The 17,646-nt window shown below is 47.4% G+C and overlaps 1 protein-coding gene across 4 annotated transcripts in view; it reads right to left on the reverse strand.

Annotated features, from left to right (window-relative positions):
* Positions 1-17,646, reverse strand: part of LOC147034257 (uncharacterized) — an 88,457-nt gene that overhangs the window by 37,242 nt on the left and 33,569 nt on the right. For 3 of the 4 annotated variants that reach the window (XM_085879503.1, XM_085879522.1, XM_085879529.1), the window contains 5 exons: positions 13,226-13,408; positions 12,636-12,809; positions 7,440-7,555; positions 6,203-6,265; positions 5,911-5,991 (listed from right to left, as the gene is read on the reverse strand). In XM_085879503.1, coding sequence (XP_085735629.1) covers positions 5,911-5,991; positions 6,203-6,265; positions 7,440-7,555; positions 12,636-12,809; positions 13,226-13,408 — 617 coding nt within the window. The remainder of the gene's footprint in view (positions 1-5,910; positions 5,992-6,202; positions 6,266-7,439; positions 7,556-12,635; positions 12,810-13,225; positions 13,409-17,646) is intronic. The other variant, XM_085879513.1, reaches the window with a different exon arrangement.

The raw sequence follows: 17,646 nt of genomic DNA on the forward strand, positions 1-17,646 counted from the left end.
TGCACTGGCAGCCCGTGCACCGTGTTTGTGTTCATCCATCCATTTGTTGTGTTCATTACGTGTGCCACTTGAGCTGGCACGGAGACTACGTTTGTGCAGCCCATGCACCGTTGTTTTTCACTGCGTTCAGTTCAAAAGGGAAGGCCTTGGACTGCGTGTGAGCAGCTGGCCACGTTCCCTGTCACCTGCATTGTTTGAGCCAGAGACTGCATGCGAGCAGCCTGGCTCCCTGTTAACTGCTTTCTTTTTGCAGAGTTCAGTGATCCTGGGCCATGGTTTAGTGTAAAATTTGTAAGTTAAGGTTAAGATTTACTGTACATATGAGTGCGCCCCCGGCATGTCTGTCCTAGCGCCGGCAATTTTATTTAAGTCGTCCGTGTGAGTGAGTTTGTTCGGTAGTTACTCAGCCCTCAGGTTATTTATTTTGGGGACACGAATACCATGAATGTCGCACTCAGGGATCCGTAGGTAAAATGTACTCGGGGAAAACTACACATGATGGCACACGAAAATTTGATGACTCGGGACGAGTCTGTAAAAAGGGGAGGGGGTAGTGTTGTGGTTGACCAAATTCGCAAACCACCATTCAGCTCCCTTAGGTGAGATATCTCGGTAAGTGTATGTGTAGTTAGGCCCAAACCCGTTGTCTAGAGGGAATAAATGTCATTCATGCGGGCTGCGACTCTTCAGGATAGCCGTTTTTCTTTTACTATCTTTATTTTGGACCAGCCGCCATTATTACCACCACCAACCACGTCTCAACAGCCATCACACAACAACCACCAACCACAACGCGGCCAACACAACAACCACCAACCACAACGCCGCTTCACCACAACCGCCACGACCTTTACCGTCACAACTCGCCACCATCGCATCGCCGTCATCTCGCGCCACTCGTGGGCACCGATGCTGGACTCGTGCGGGGCGCGCACCGAGCAGCGTGTTCAAAAACATCACATCACGGACTTTCCGCAGAAAAACGGATCAAAAACGACTCACGCCCACTTTTGTTCCGTCCAATCGGTGAGCGAGGGGCGATTTGGCCCCGCCTCCAGGGCGTTGGAGGGCGGTCGCTATATGCAAATTCATGGATCAAAAAGCATTCACGCCCACTTTTCCTCGGGCCAATGGGGAGCGAGGTGAAAGGTCGGAGGCAGAGGGTCAAAGATGAAAGAGCGAAGCCACGGGGCTTATAAAAACGACTGCGTTCGTCAGAAGAGAGCAGTTGGCAGTTGGCAGTTGGCAGTTGGCAGTTGGCAGTTGGCAGTTGGCAGTTCGCGGAGCCAGTGAAGAGTTGGGACGAGTCAAGAGAGGAGACGGAGAGGGCGATCGGACGAAGCTGTGGAGAGGCGGCGGCGGCGAAGGCAGTTGAGGGGGTGCTCGCGTCGGATTCGGGGAACTGCGGAGGGAGAGGCCGGCGGCGCGACCGAGGTCGTGGTGGAGACGCTCGTCGCGGGACCCGAGATTTTGTGAAATCCTCCTTTCCCCGAGCATCAGCAACCCCCTCCTGTTTCCCCCCGCGCTGAGATAGTGCGACAAAAGGGGGCCCCCTTCCCACCCCCTGCCAGCCACTGTCCGCGAGGCCCGCGGAGTTGAGGCACCACCGCCACTTCGCGTCTCATCATCAGACGGGTAGGCCCGACACGGTCTCGGCCCCAGGCCCGCCTACCCCCTCATCCTGGAGGGTGGTTCTCTTTTCTTTTGCTTTGGGAATATGTGTTGTCGGCGCCGTCTGTGAAGTAAAATTGTATAAGTGTTGCCGAGTGCCCGGTAGTCGGATAGATCTGCATTGTTGCATTTGCTTTTTGTCTTCCTCTTTTACATGTGCTTTTGGTGGAATTGTATATGTGTGCTTTCCGTTCATCGCGAAATAAATGTGCTTATTATTGAACTGTTTTCCCGCTTCGCTTCGTCATTTCTTTCATTGAATCCCCATCTTGCTTCACGTAAAGGGTTGGTCGTGGGCTAAGACGCCCGATAATTAATCGAACCGTCGAGGCCGACGAATAACACCGCTCGGTTATCCCGATAGTACGGAACGGGTCGCTTAAGTGGCCCGTGTCCGAAGTCGACCTGCGGCGAGGTGCGATCGCCCGGTCTACCCTCCGTGTGGGTACTTAGGTAGGTCGAATTTGGCGAGCAACCCTATCCCACGCGGGGGCCGATTGGCTCGATCGCGGTGAGACCGAAAGGTCCACCCGTGACTGGTTCCCGGCGTTAGTCCGAGAGGGTCACGACTGGATTGTCCGTCCGGTGGGCGACGTGCCGCGATTCGAGTTACGTGGCCGTTCGCACGCCGGCGGGCGCGAATCCGCAACAATATAATTTTTTACTTAAGGAAAATAAATAATAAACTTGTACCACACTCTTTACACCACATATATCTGGTGTCGTCCACCAGACGGCGGTCTCCTTGGGTTAACCTGAGGCGGTCCCTTCGGGTGGGTGCCTGGAATGTCCTATCCCTAAGAGAGGATGATCACCTGTCTCTGTTATCATCTGAGCTCAAGCGTTTGGACATCGGGATTGCAGCTCTCTCTGAGGTTCGGAGACCGGATTGCGGCGAGATAATGGTGGGTGGTTACACCTACTATTGGTCTGGTCGCTCTGATGGTTACCATACCCAAGGAGTTGCTGTAGCTGTGTCCAATAAGCTGACCCCAATGATAATTGTATTATGACCGGTAACACCGGTCAACGAGCGTATTATGAGATTAAGGTTTTGTCACTCCTTCGGTGTCATTTCCCTGGTCTCTGTTTATGCTCCGACTGAGGCGAGTGATCTCACCGTGAAGGATGCATTCTACGCCACACTCGAGTCTGTGGTTGATCAGTGCCCCAGACGAGATACACTTCTAGTCTTGGGGGATTTCAATGCATCGACTGGAACTGATAGGGACGGTTATGGGGTGTGTGTTGGTCCCCATGGGTCGGGAACTATGAACCAGAATGGCACTAAGTTCCTTGACTTTGCAAGAAGTCATGGACTTAGGGTGGCTGGTTCATGGTTTCAGTGCCCACAAGCTCATCGCTGGACTTGGTATTCCAACGCTGGCGGTGTGCCAAAGGATATTGACCATGTCCTCATTGACGGTCGTTGGAGGATGATCCAGAACTGCAGGGTCTACCGGAGTGCTCAGTTCCTCAATACTGACCACAGGCTTGTTGTAGCAACTCTAAAGCTGCACCTTAAATCCTGGAGAATGGTACCATCCCAGCCGAGGCTGGATGTTGCCAAGCTCAGGGATGAGAGAGTAGCTGAGGAGTTTGCGAACAGGCTGAGTGGACACTTGGGGGGGTCTGGGTGCTTTGGGGGGTCCTGAAGAGTTGTGGAGCGCCTTCAAGACCACCGTCCTTGATGTTGCCGGTGGATGCCTTGGAGCTCACCGCAGGGCAAAGAAGAATTTTGTCTCTCAAGGGACACTGGATACCATTGACCAGAGTCGCAGGGCCAGGCTGAATGGCAGAGCTGAGCTGTTCAGGGAGCTGAGGAGTAAAACTGTACGTGCACTGAGGGTGGACAAGGAGGCCTATGTGCGAGGAATCTGTGAGGGGGTAGAGCATCACCTGTGGACAGGTGATTCTCGTCCCGCTTACAGGGGAATTCGTGCATTACGTTCATCCAAGCCCATCCCTCGGAGCACTACAGTTCGAGCAGAGAGTGGTAGGCTCTTGACAGAGGAGTCTGAAGTGAAGGCTCGCTGGGCCGGTTACTTTGAGCGGTTGTACCAGGCTGATCCCCCAACTGTCGAGTTGGACGTCAAGGGTGTTACAATCCCTGTTGCTGACCCTCGAATTAACTGTGGTCCACCTACGCTTGTGGAAACACGGGCTGCGGTGAACCAGTTGAAACGGGGCAAAGCTCCAGGGATCTGTGGCATTCATGCCGAACTTCTCAAGGCTGGTGGAAATGCTGCACTCGTGTCGTTGCATGCAGTTTTGTGCTCTGCCTGGAACACAGGCATCATCCCAACTGACTGGAAGAGGGGCCTTGTTGTCCCTCTCTGGAAAGGGAAGGGTGATCGCCAAGACTGCAACAACTACTGAGGGGTGACGCTGCTCTCAGTGCCGGGCAAGGTCTTTGCTCGGATAATTCTCGATAGGGTTCGCCACCATCTGCTTGAGCACCAGCGTCCAGAGCAGTCAGGCTTTACACCAAAGAGGTCAACGATTGACCGTATCCTTGCACTTCGTGTCCTCACCGAACGCAGACGAGAGTTTCGGCAGGGGCTGCTTGCAGCCTATGTTGATCTCTGTAAAGCATTAGATTCAGTGAATCGGGATGTCCTCTGGAGGATTCTTGGTCTTCGTGGGGTGCCACCAAAACTGATCGATCTGATGTCTGAACTCTACTCTGGTACTGAGAGTGCTGTGAAGTGTGGTGGTACCATCTCTGACTTATTTCCAGTTGTTACTGGAGTTCGTCAGGGATGTGTACTTGCCCCCACACTTTTCAGCACTTGTATGGACTGGATTCTAGGGAGGATGTCGGAGAGATCAAGTTGCGGTGCGTCATTTGGGAATGTCAAGATCTCGGACCTTGACTTTGCAGATGATGCAGTCATCTTTGCGGAGACTTTAGACATCCTCTTGGGGGCCCTCGAGGTGCTGAATGAGGAGTCGGAGCCGTTGGGATTACGGGTTTCTTGGGTCAAAACTAAGATCCAGGCTTTCGGTGACATCTTGGATGCTGCTGTCCTGTCTGTGTCTGTTTGTGGTGAGGATGTTGAGGTCCTGGAGAGATTCACTTACCTTGGCAGTGATATTCATGTCTCTGCTGGCTGCGAGTCAGAGGTCAATAGACGTCTGGGTCGGGCCTGGGGAGTCATGGATTCACTGGATCATGGGGTGTGGCGCTGCCGGTACCTGTGCGGGAGGACGAAAGTCCGAGTCTTCAGGTCCTTGGTACTTCCAGTCTTGCTCTATGGGAGCGAGACTTGGACTCTGACCAAGGATCTGAGACGGAGACTTAATTCCTTTGGTACCAGGTCTCTTCGGAGAATCCTTGGCTATCGCTGGTCGGATTTTGTGTCCAACGAGCGGTTGCTGAGAGAGACTCGGATGAGATTTGTTACCTGCATAGTCCGTGAGCGTCAGTTGCGGCTGTATGGACATGTGGCTCGTTTTCCTGACTCTGATCCTGCTCACCAGATTCTCTCAGCGAGGGAGTCTCATGAGTGGAGGAGGCCAGTGGGTCGACCACGTGCCTCATGGTTGCAACAGGTTTACCATCATCTCAAGGAGATGGGGATGGGCCTGGCATCTGCCTGGGGGATGGCCAGTCGGAGGCCCCTGGAGTACCGGCGGAAAGTGGACGCAGCGACGTGCTGTTCTGGCACATGCTCCCATACCTGACCTGACCTGACACTCTTTACAGAATGTTGGTGCTACCAAAGCAGTTTCTTGGCAGAGGTTATACTAGGTTGTTTACCAGTGCCTTTCCCCCCTTAAATGCTGAATGTCGAACAAGGAAGCAACACATACCATTTCTTTATAAAGTCTTAGCCGGGGTTGGAACCACCGACCTCCGAGACTCAGAGCGGATGTTCTAACAGTTGATTTGAACCATGACACCAGTGAGTCTGGTACACTCAATAAAGGCCAAATATAAATATCAGGACAAATTCAAAGTAACCCATGAGCTGCAGGCTGTAGAGTCAAGACCCTTGGTATTTTCACCTTTTCAGAATAAATGAAGCGACAAGTCATTGGATCGCTTGTTTAACATGTGGAAATGTCTTTATTGCCAAGTGTCAGCCACACCTTTGTATTCCTCCCATAGTGATAAACATCCTCTCATCAACTTATATAAAACTTTAACAAAATAAACGAACTTCTTCCCCAACACAGCCCGACATCAATTTTAACAGGGACAAATATTCCATCCAAGATCAGTTGTTAGCCTACCTGAGGACGACTCCTGGTTCTGTCTTCGATATCGCCGTCTCTGCTGCACAGAAGTAAGATTCGCCCCCTTTCTGTCTTCATCTGTGTAAGAGAAACAATAATTCAGGGAAAAATTGCACCTCATACCTGACATTGAATGATTGCGGCATAAAATCAAAGAAATCCACATGCTCAAAATACTTGCTCATTTAATGGTTCAAAAGGAAAAACACCACAGCAGCAGCGCACCATGAGCAACTACATCTGAAAAAACACAAAACCTGATAACAACTGAGATTACAATCTTGCTTACTTGAGGCCGAGGACTCTGATTTGGATGGAGAAGCATTCCCAACTGGGCCAGCCTTGGGAATACCTGAAAACAAGACAACTTTAAACAAAACTATCTCGCAACAATTGCCATGCAACCCGTAACCGTAAACTCGCCGATCGATTGCAAAAAAACAAAAAAACAATGATGATCCCCGATTAAAGAAACTTGGGTTGAGGTTTTACAAATTTGTTCAAAAAAATATTAAAACTAAATACCCTAACCTATCTTTTCATCATCACACGGGTACATCATCACCTGACATTCTCTGTCCTACTTCTTCAATCCTGTCAATTCATCCATCGATCCAGATGGTTTTATGATTTCTCCCTTATCATACTATACTGAAACGCAAAAGAAACTTACCACCTTTTAAACCTTCAAATATCAACAATAACACTGCGTGTAGTAAATGTGTGAACTTATTTGTGGACAATAGTGTCCTCACTGTCAGACAAAACGGTCACGGATGGTCACTTGAACCTTCAATGGTCACTTCATAGCACAGCTGTTGAACAGCCTGTCAGTGATTAGCCAAGGGGTAAGGGATGATTTTAATGAGCTGCACGTGATGTCTTGATATTGGCTTTAAAAAGGCCAGTGCAAAATGGGCATTTCAATCAACATGCCATGATTGTCAAGGGATCAACGGCAGTGTGCCTTGGGCATACTGCAAGGCGGATTGAGCTACCGTGAGGTGGCATGTCGCCTTGGCTGTTCACACCAGACGATATCGGCCCTGGTGGACAGAGACACCCTCCACAACTCTGCAGATGACAGACCTCGATCAGGGAGGCCAAGAGTCACCACTGCAAGGCAGGATAGGCAGATGGTCCTAAGTCAGATGGCTTCAGACATTGAGGACTGAGTGGGACAGAATCCAGCAGCAATCCATCTAAAGACTGGTAGGCAGTATGCACCGATGATGCACTGCCTGTATCCAAAACAATGGTGGCCACACACACGCTATTGAAAGGGGACTGACATTGCACCCTGTGCTGTTCTGTACTGTAGAACAAACTTATGAGATGGTGTATCTTGGTCAAAAACTTGACATGTCATCAATAAAATACCAATGTTTCAATTAGCAATTGTTGGTTTGTTTTATTTTGAACTGTTACAATTTTATTACATTTCAAACAAGTGGTAAGTTTCTTCTGCATTTCAGTATATATACATCCCAACTTATAAAGAGACATCCCCATAATTCCTCTCTTACTTATCAACTCTTTGGGCGATACCGAGCGAGGAGCAGAGAGAGAGCGTCGCTTTTCTTGACGTCGACGTGGAGACCGAGATGAAGATGGACTGTGGGATGGTGAGCGTGACCTCCGTCTGAAAAGATAAGGCAAGATGAGATAAGCAGGGAAACACAAAGAAAGACTCCAAAATATAAAACGAGAAGAGTCACTTGATAAAATGTTCAGGACAAAATATGATCACGTACCCAGAATGCTGGGACCAAAGTAGCCAAGTATGCAGCCAGATACGAGGAATGATGCCAAGATGCCCAAGTCGTTTAATCCGGTATTACAGTGCGGAAAATGTTCACATGCATTTTTTGCTCTATTCAAATTTGTTGAATTGGCATGAAAAAGAAGATACGTCCAAATAATTATGATTTATCCGTCCGCTGGGGGTGGGGCTTGAATAGGCTGGTGTTTTTATCATAAAAGTGGACTGGAAGAGAAATATCTGCCTGTGGGGTCACTCCTTCGCCTCTGGATATTTTTTCTTTGATACAAGGTCAAGGCTCGTGGAAGAGATAGTACACTGATCAGATCAGGATGAAACAAAAAAGCAACAATAGAGAGTGGGAAAACACCAACAGCAGGGTTGAAGGACAAAGTAGAGGCAGACTTGAACAAATAATGGGTGTGGGAAGGAATGAGGGGTAGGGAATGAATGGGGTGGACAAGGTGGCTACATAAGCAAACTCTCAGTAAGGAAAAACTAAAAATTTGGAAGGTGGGCTTGAGGGTGGGGGAGGGGAGATCATGAGGGTAGAAAAGATAAAGGTTTTGGATGGGGAATGATCTGAGATGGTAGTGAACAGCTCTCTAGAAGATCTGGAGGGTTGAATGAGATTGAGGAGAATGTGGAAGTTAATTCCACATGTGGGAGGGGAAGGAACGAATGAGTGGAGGTGAGTGATTCTGGATTTTGGGAGTTTCACCAGAAAGGGGTTGATTGACCACGTGTGCCATGCAGAATCCTCGGGAGACAAAGCATGCAAAAAAGAAAGGAGGCGGAAGAAGACTGAGAGCACCGACCTGTCTGTGATGGGGAAGTGATCGGTCCATGGACTCAGTTTCATCACAGGAGATTTCAATTATCTTGAAGGCCTTGGTTTCCATGGCATCAAGCTGAGCAAGGTGTGAGGCAGGGGTGCCAGCCCAGAGGGTAGAGCAGTACTCCATCAAGCTGCAGATGAAGGCCTTATAGGTGGATCGCAGTTTAGGTGTGCCAAGGAAGGACTTTGTACGACACACGATACCCTGTCGGCGGACTGGCAGTGGAGGGCAATTTTGAAATGTGGTTTGCCCAAGAAATATCATGGCTGATTGTGAGACTAGAAAGTTTGAGTGACTGAACTTCCCCAAGACTATTGTTTAATGGAAACTTAAACACATTTTTTTTGCCAATCACAAAGTGTTGCAAAAGGCCCCGGAATGTCGATTTTCGATTTTGGCAGTGACATCACCTTTAAATCACATTGATCTGAACGGTGGCTTCACATAGAGAAAAATAGTGTACTGGATTTCGAGCTTGGATTCCGATACCGATTCCACTGTCTGATGATACTGATGAAACTGATCGGTGGGATTTTGAAGAAACGGTTCGAGACAAAATTAATGATGGAAATGCTTTCGGGGAAATTGTGGAGCCACATAGTTTTGAGCCTTGTGCGAACGATTCAGAAGAAGAAGGCGGCAGTGAAGATGGAGGCGTTAAAAATATCAAAGCGCCGGTCGCATGTTAACTCGGTTGGTTTTGCTTTTTGTTTAATCGACAGTTTATAAGGGAAGCATTTTATATGAATTGATAAATCGGTTTATATATAAAACTTGAGCAGAAATACCTATCATCACGCGGCAGCACGGAAACTGTCCAGCACACTTGGACACCATGGCAAAAATGGGTGATGAATGATTTGCTCCACCGTCGCAGGCTGACCTGGTGCCTTGTATGTTACAGGATCTTCCCGTTTCATACTTTCCCGGGATGCCATTTGTGTCCATGTCATGTCCGTGAGATGTCGATGGCCCACCGCAGAGGAGGGAGTGTGGGGTGATGGTGGATATTGTGGGAGTGATGGTGGAGGGGAGTGGGGGGTGGTGTGGGATGGTTGATGGTTGATTGTGGGGGTGATGGTTGATGGGGGATTGTGGGGGCGATGGTTGATGGGGGATTGTGGGGGTGATGTTTGATGAGGGATTGTGGGGGTGATGGTTGATGGGAGATTGTGGGGGTGATGGTTGATGGGAGATTGTGGGGGTGATGGTTGATGGGGGATTGTGGGGGTGATGGTTGATGGGGGATTGTGGGGGTGATTGTTGATGGGGGATTGTGGGGGTGATGGTTGATGGGGGATTGTGGGGGTGATGGTTGATGGGGGATTGTGGGGGTGATGGTTGATGGGGGATTGTGGGGGTGATGGTTGATGGGGGATTGTGGGGGTGATGGTTGATGGGGGATTTGTGGGGGTGATGGTTGATGGGGGATTTGTGGGGGTGATGGTTGATGGGGATTGTGGGGGTGATGATTGATGGGGGATTGTGGGGGTGATGATTGATGGGAGATTGTGGGGGTGATGGTTGATGGGGGATTGTGGGGGTGATGGTTGATAGGGGATTGTGGGGGTGATAGTTGATGGGGGATGGTGGAGGGGGTACCCTGAAAGTTTTAGCTTTGGGGATGGTGTAACGCAAATCAATGGTGTAACAGCTAAAATAAAATAAAAAAGTTCATTATTTCAGGACTAGCTTCCTTGGTCAAATCCTCTCAGAATAGTAGATGATGACACATACATACTTTCTCTCCACTATAAAGAGACAGTGGTTCATTTGATTTGCTGAAATTTGTGTTCATAATAGAAAATTATTTTTTGGTGCTCTTGTGGTAACTGCCAGGCAATGGCAACAGGTGTTTGAGTCACTGTTCTAACCATCTGTGTGCATATGCTGGTAACTTGGTAAAGATGGTGTTAGTTTCAAGAGATGGCTGTCTCTTCCGCATAATCGTGGCGATGGCTTCCTCTCTCTCAATCGTGAGGGATAACTACAAGATCCAGCCATCTCTGCTGATTCATAACAACGCTTTGTAAAATGTTCCGAGTACAAAATCAAACATTTTATAGGCCCAATCCACACTTGGGTATTTTGGACAAAGCTCGTCCAATTTCTAGCAAACTTAGGGTCTTCCAGCCATTGGTGTAGCATGAAATCATCTCAGATTGCATTATTATACAAGCACCAAGGATGCATCGACTCGGCATACTTGTGGAAAATTTAAAATTATTCACCATTTGAGTTAAATCGTACCGCTATGTAACCTGAAGACAGTAAAGATATGACGGTCAACTTCTGGGTGCGACGTCGTGGCTAATCCTGAGAAGAAGAAGAAGAAGAAGATTTTGACCTTTAATCGCAGATTTACTGACTTTATAATTTGGAAATCGGAAAAGGACTCATCGTATCTATTTTGTAGGGTATCAGGGATAGATTAGCATCAAGGTGGTCTGAGAATTTGGGTTCCCCATTGAAAAAGTAGATAGGAGGGTTTGCCAGGGAGTCCTTTTTGGGGGGGAGAGAGAGACAGAGAGAGAGAGAGAGAGAGAGAGAGAGAGAGAGAGAGAGAGAGAGAGAGAGAGAGAGAGAGAGAGAGAGAGAGAGAGAGAGATGTGTGAGAGTGTGTGTGTGTGTGTGTGTGTGTGTGTGTGTGTGTGTGTGTGTGTGTGTGTGTGTGTGTGTGTGTGTGTGTGTGTGTGTGTGTGTGTGTGTGTGTGTGTGTGTGTGTGTGTGAGATTTGTCAGGATTGAAAGACATATTCCAAGTGTTTGAACCAGTTTGTGATTCTGTCAAGGTCTGAAGAGAGGGAAGAGGCTGCTGCCTGCTTGTCTGAAGGATGAGGTATGTCATGGCAGAGGGTGGAGTCATCAGAAAATAGATAAAGGGGATTTTCCAGAAGGTCAGGGAGATCGTTGATGAAGATTTGGAATAATATGGGGCCTAGAAGAGTACTTTAGGGTACTCCAGCATTCACATGGAGAGGAGATGAAAGGGCTCTGTTGAGAGTTCACACGTTCACTACAAGAGGGGAGGAAGTCGGTAATCTAAGAGTGCAGTTGGCCTTGGATTCCATTGGCAGACAGTTTGGAGAGCAAGGCAGGATGCCAGACTGTATCGAAAGCACGAGACATGCCCAAAGAGACAGCCCTGATCTCATATCTGACATTGAGGGACTCCATCCATTGTTGGGAGAGCAGGAGCAGCATGTCCCCAAGGTGGAGTGACGTCAGAATCCAAATTGGTGATTTTGAGATGGGGCTGTTGGAGAATCGGAAGATTTTCATATCAATTGCAATGACACTGTGACCTTGTCATGACTTAATGGACAAATAATTGAGTGTATTTATACATACAGATGCCTTATGCCCTTCTTCATTCCATCATGATACTCAGGTGACCAGACTTCATACATATTACACACACCCAACAGAGTGAGATACTTAAAAAGATATTGATGCAGGTATTGGACGAGGTACTACTATAGGAATGGATGCACCATAAACACAGGTGCTATGCTCAATTTGAGGACAAGTTTGGTGTCAGCAACCACGGTAATTCCAGTTCCAACTGAACAGCGCAAATCAATGGTGTAACAGCTAAAATAATCGTTTTCGGAAATCACGCAAAGTCTCACGGCCCTGGTGTTTCACCACAGGCATGCTCACCCCACTAGTCCCTGGTGGTGAGTGTCAGAGCTCTGAGAGTACTAAGAAGAGTGTCCATCTTGGGCCCAATGCATTTTGCTTGAGGACGTTTAAAATGTTTATTTTTTGGACTAATGTAACTCATTCAGAGATCTTTGTGAAGGCCCCACATAATTTGTAGAATGGGGAGGTTTTTCTCCCAATCAATCAATTTCCATTTAATCGCATATTTATATTGAGAATGAGTCTAAAGCCTCTTCAAGTTAACATAACCGACTTGTGGTTTAATTTCAATTTACATTATTGACACAAACTTGTTTGGTTATTGACAATATTCTGAAGCATACAATATTTGCTCCGATTAACTTGCTACACAATATGGCAGATGTGTTGAATATTATGTGAGATGGTGTCATCATGGTAAATGGTCTATACCAAGACCGTAAGACCAAACAGTCTGGTCAGTCAAGTAAGGAATACCTGCGACGGAGAGGTGGAGGAGAACGAGCAGACCTCCTGTGGCTGCGTCCATGTGATATAGGACGGCGATAGCGGCGCGGAGATTGTCGGTGGGTGGAATGGTAACGCGGTGGGCTGCGGTGCCGTGGGGAGACTCGTCGCCGACGAGGGGAACCACGATGCCTAGAGCGCGACCTGATACGAGTAGGAGAGTGGAAAAGCTGATTAGCTTGGATGTACACCAAATACCTCACAATGAAAGAGATAACACTGTTATCATCAATGAAAACAGAAACTGTGATCATTTTGGCACAAGGTGTGATCGCTTGGCTGTTCGCACCACATATGTACCCTTTTCACATCAAAAGCATACCCAAGACACCATGCGATTCAGTTCACGCAATATTGCTCAAGCATGGCTTTTGTGTGGAAACAGCATATACATGAAGCAGCAATGGAAACTTTTCACCAACATGCCTTTACATTGTGACCAAAATGTCTCAACCAAAGGACAGCAAATTTTGAAAGCAATGTTGAACAACATTCATGCATGTGTGAATAAAAGAAAATATAAACATGTAAACTAGAGCTAGAATGGAGAGGAAACCTACCGGGAACGTGAGCGATGACGACGTCTGCGCGAGCGTGAGCGTGAGCGAGAATGAGAGTGTGAGTGAGAGTGATGTCTTGGTTTCTTTCGTTCCTTCTCTTGGCTTTTTTCCTGCACAACCACCTCTTTGCTCTCGGCGACGACGATAGGCCCTCCAGAATGACCGTCCACCTTGACACTGTCGCTGCCACAAAGGGCAAGCCAGTCATTTCAAGCTTGAAATTAAAAAAAAAATTTTGTACAAAATAAAACTAGAGTTCATAGAACATGAAACCCTGTGCAGTTACTCCAATTTTAATAAAACAATTATTTTAACGATCGTCAAAATAAATTAAAAACCTGAAAGTTTAATGCTATTGAAGTAGACCAGAAGCAGTCCCAAATACCACCCTTACACACCACCCCCCATTGAACCTTTATTAGTCCCCTCCCGGTTTCACCGGAGGGGAGTATAGGTTTGCGCCTCATATATCCCACCTGTGGTTTTTCAGACTTTTTTCCCCATACAAATTGACATAAAAAACTGAAACTTGGTACATGGTTTTATTACGATGAGTCACAGAATAAGTTCAAGTTTCAGGGAGTTTTGTCAATTTTTCAGAGAAATGCCATTTTTAAAACTGGAAAATATCACATATTATACATGGGTCAGCATTCAGCTGCCTTGACTCCACTCCACTGCTTTAAACCAATTGGTTGGACAGTTGTCCTGACTCCAACCCAATGAAATCATGCACCACCATTGCAAGACGTAGCGCTTCTGCCAGACATAGCACTTTGCATTCAGGCCAACGAGTTAATTTTTCGTCTCATCAGAACACAGAATCTCTTGCTTCATGCTCTCAGAGTCTTTCACATGCCTTTTGATAACTCCAGGTGTGCTGTCATGTGCCTTCCTCTCAGGAGTAGCTTCCATCTGACCACTCTCCCATGAAGCCAAGATGTGTGAAGTGCTGCAGAGATTGTTTTCCTTCCAGCAGGTTCTCCCATCTCAGCCAAGGAACTCTGTAGTACTATCAGAGTGGTCATTGGGTTCTTGGTCACCTTCCTATCCAAGGTCCTTCTTTCCCAGTTGCTCAGTTTGGTCGGACGGCAAGCTCTAGGAAGAGTCTGCAAAGTTCCATATTCTTTCCATTTTCTGATGATGGAGCTCACTGTGTTGTTGGGAGCTTTCAACACTCCCAGAAATTGTTTTATACTCTTCCCCAGATCAATGCCTCCTCACAATTATATCTCGGAGTTCTACGGACAGTTCCTTGGACTTCATGGTAGAGTTTCTGCTTTGACATGCACTGTCAACTGTGGGACCTTATATAGAAAGGTTTGTTTCTTTCTAAATCATGTCCAATCAATTGAATTGGCCACAGGTGGACTCCAATCAAGACATATCAAGGATGATCAAAGGAAATTGGATGCACCCGAGTTCAATTTGGAGTGTCATCGCAAAGAGTTATGCCATTTTTGATGTCGACGTTATGGCATTTTTGCTTAAAAATTCTGTATAGATCAGTGATAAAAAGTTTAAATGTAACCCATTTTAAATTCAGGCTGTAATACAACAAAATGTGACAAAAGTCGAGTGGTGTGAATACTTTCTGAAGGCACTGTACATGAGGTTATTTAATACGAAATAGGCAAAGCCGAGAAAGGAACCAAACACAGTGCGTTAGAGGGTTCTTCTTGTTCATTATTGTTCCAGTATCAGCTCAAGTGTGCATGAAAGGAAACTAATTTTTATCTCTGGTTGGTTATCCCAGTTGTCGTTATTGGTTTATAGTCCAAAAAATATCATTAAACGGAAATTGCTTTTCCTTTGATTTCGCCGACTAAACCCAAACACGGTGGGTTAGCAAAGGGACTTGGATTGCAAAGCAATTCTCACTCTTTTTTAAATTGTAGTGCAAAACCGGAGGTTGTTGGAAGTATTATGACAGACGATTTGTGTACGACAGTGTTCAGGTATGTAATTGAATTAAAATAAAAATAAAGATTGTAAAAGACATATAAATAAATGAATTCCAGGTTTTACCACCATTTTCTTTCTGTAGTGTCTATGACACAACCCTATCGAACACATTACATGAGTTATTCATGCCTGTTGTGTGTGTGTGCATTATGACATCGTAAAAAACAGTACGTTTTCTGTTTGGAATGATTTATCAATTTTATTTGACTGCAAAAAGACAAGAGTAAAAAATATTATCTCACTCCTCTCGACGCATGTGCAATCGGGACGAATTCAGAGAAAAAGTACGGTAAAACAAGACTTATCTTCCTATTCATGTTCACATTCATGTACAAAATACACTGTACCATTCAATTTAAATAAGCTGTTCCTCAATCATAAACTGACAAGACAGACATGAACCAATTGCTTAACCCCGCTTTTAATCCTGAACCCCTATGACTGACAAGGTAAATTAATCTCTCCACGACCTCAACATCCTCACCACAAACAGGCACAGACAGGACAGCAGCATCAAAGATGTCATTGAAAGCCTGGATCACTGAACCCCTTAACAGTGACTCAAACACCTGTTGCCATTGCCCAGCAGTTACCACAAGAAACCTGAAAAAACGCACCAGAGTAGCGCGTCGCTGCGTCCACTTTCCGCCGGCACTCCAGGGGCCTCCGTCTGGCCATCTCCCAGGAAGATACCTAGCCCACCCCCATCTCCATGAGATGCCGATCAACCTGCTGCAACCACGAGGCACGTGGTCGGCCCATTGGCTTCCTCCACTCACGAGACTCCCTCACTGAGAGAATCTGGTGAGCAGGATCAGAGTCAGGAAAATGAGCCACATGTCCATACAGCCGCTGCTGACGCTCACAGACTATGCAGGTAACAAATCTCATTTGAGTCTCTCTCATTGGACACAAAGTCACATTGGACGCTCGTTGGACACAAAGTCCGACCAGCAATAGCCAAGGATTCTCCAAAGAGACCTGGTACTAAAGGAATCAAGTCTCTGTCTCAGATCCTTGGTCAGAGTCCAAGTCACGCATCCACAGTGCAAGACTGGAAGAACCAAGGACCTGAAGACTCGGACATTCGTCCTCCCGCACAGGTACCGGCAATGCCACACCCCATGATCCAGTGAATCCATGACTCCCCAGGCCAGACCCAGACGTCTATTGATCTCCAGCTCACAGCCAGCAGAGACATGAATATCACAACCAAGGTAAGTGAATCTCTCCACGACCTCAACATCCTCACCACAAACAGGCACAGACAGAACAGCAGCATCAAAGATATCATTGAAAGCCTGGATCTTAGTTTTGACCCAGGAAACCCGTAATCCCAGCAGCTCAGATTCCTCATTCAGCACCTCGAGGGCCCCCAAAAGGATATCTAAAGTCTCAACAAAGATGACTGCATCATCTGCAAAATCAAGGTCCGAGATCTTGACATTCCCAAATGATGAACCGCAGCTTGATCTCTCCGACATCCTCCCTAGAATCCAGTCCATACAAGTGCTGAAAAGTGTGGGGGCCAGTACACACCCTGACGAACTCCGGTAACAACTGAAAATAAGTCAGAGATGGTACCACTACATCTCACAGCACTCTCAGTACCAGAGGAGAGTTCAGACATCAGATCGATCAATTTTCGTGGCACCCCACGAAGACCAAGAATCCTTCAGAGGGCATCCCGATTCACGGAATCGAATGCTTCACAGAGATCAACATCGGCTGCAAGCAGCCCCTGCCGAAACTCTTGCCTGCATTCGGTGAAGACCCGAAGAGCAAGGATACGGTCAATCATTGACCTCCTTGGTGTAAAGCCTGACTGCTCTGGACACTGGTGCTCAAGCAGATGGTGGCGAACCCGATCAAGAATTATCCGAGCAAAGACCTTGCCCGGCACTGAGAGCAGAGTCACCCCTCGGTAGTTGTTGCAGTCTTGGCGATCACCCTTCCCTTTCCAGAGAGGGACAACAAGGCCCCTCTTCCAATCAGTTGGGATGATGCCTGTGTTCCAGGCAGAGCACAAAACTGCATGCAACGACACGAGTGCAGCATTTCCACCAGCCTTGAGAAGTTCAGCATGGATGCCACAGATCCCTGGAGCTTTACCCCATTTCAACTAGTTCACTGCAGCCTGTGTTTCCACAAGCGAAGGCGGACCACAGTTGATTGGAGGGTCAGCAACAGGGAATGTAACACCCTTGACATCCAACTCGACAGCTGGGGGATCAGCCTGGTCCAACCGCTCAAAGTAACCGGCCCAGCGGGCCTTCACTTCGGACTCCTCTGTCAAGAGCCTACCACCCTCTGCTCGAACTGCAGTACACCAAGGGATGGGCTTGGATGAACGCAATGCGTGAATTCCCCTGTAAGCAGGACGAGAATCCCTTGACCACAGGTGATGCTCTACCCCCTCACAGATCCCTCGCACATTGGCCTCCTTGTCCACCCTC

The sequence above is a fragment of the Eptatretus burgeri genome, chromosome 1 (genome assembly GCF_056783735.1).
Source record: "Eptatretus burgeri isolate ZD-2024b chromosome 1, Ebu_testis_v1, whole genome shotgun sequence".
Taxonomy (NCBI): Eukaryota; Metazoa; Chordata; class Myxini; order Myxiniformes; family Myxinidae; genus Eptatretus; species Eptatretus burgeri.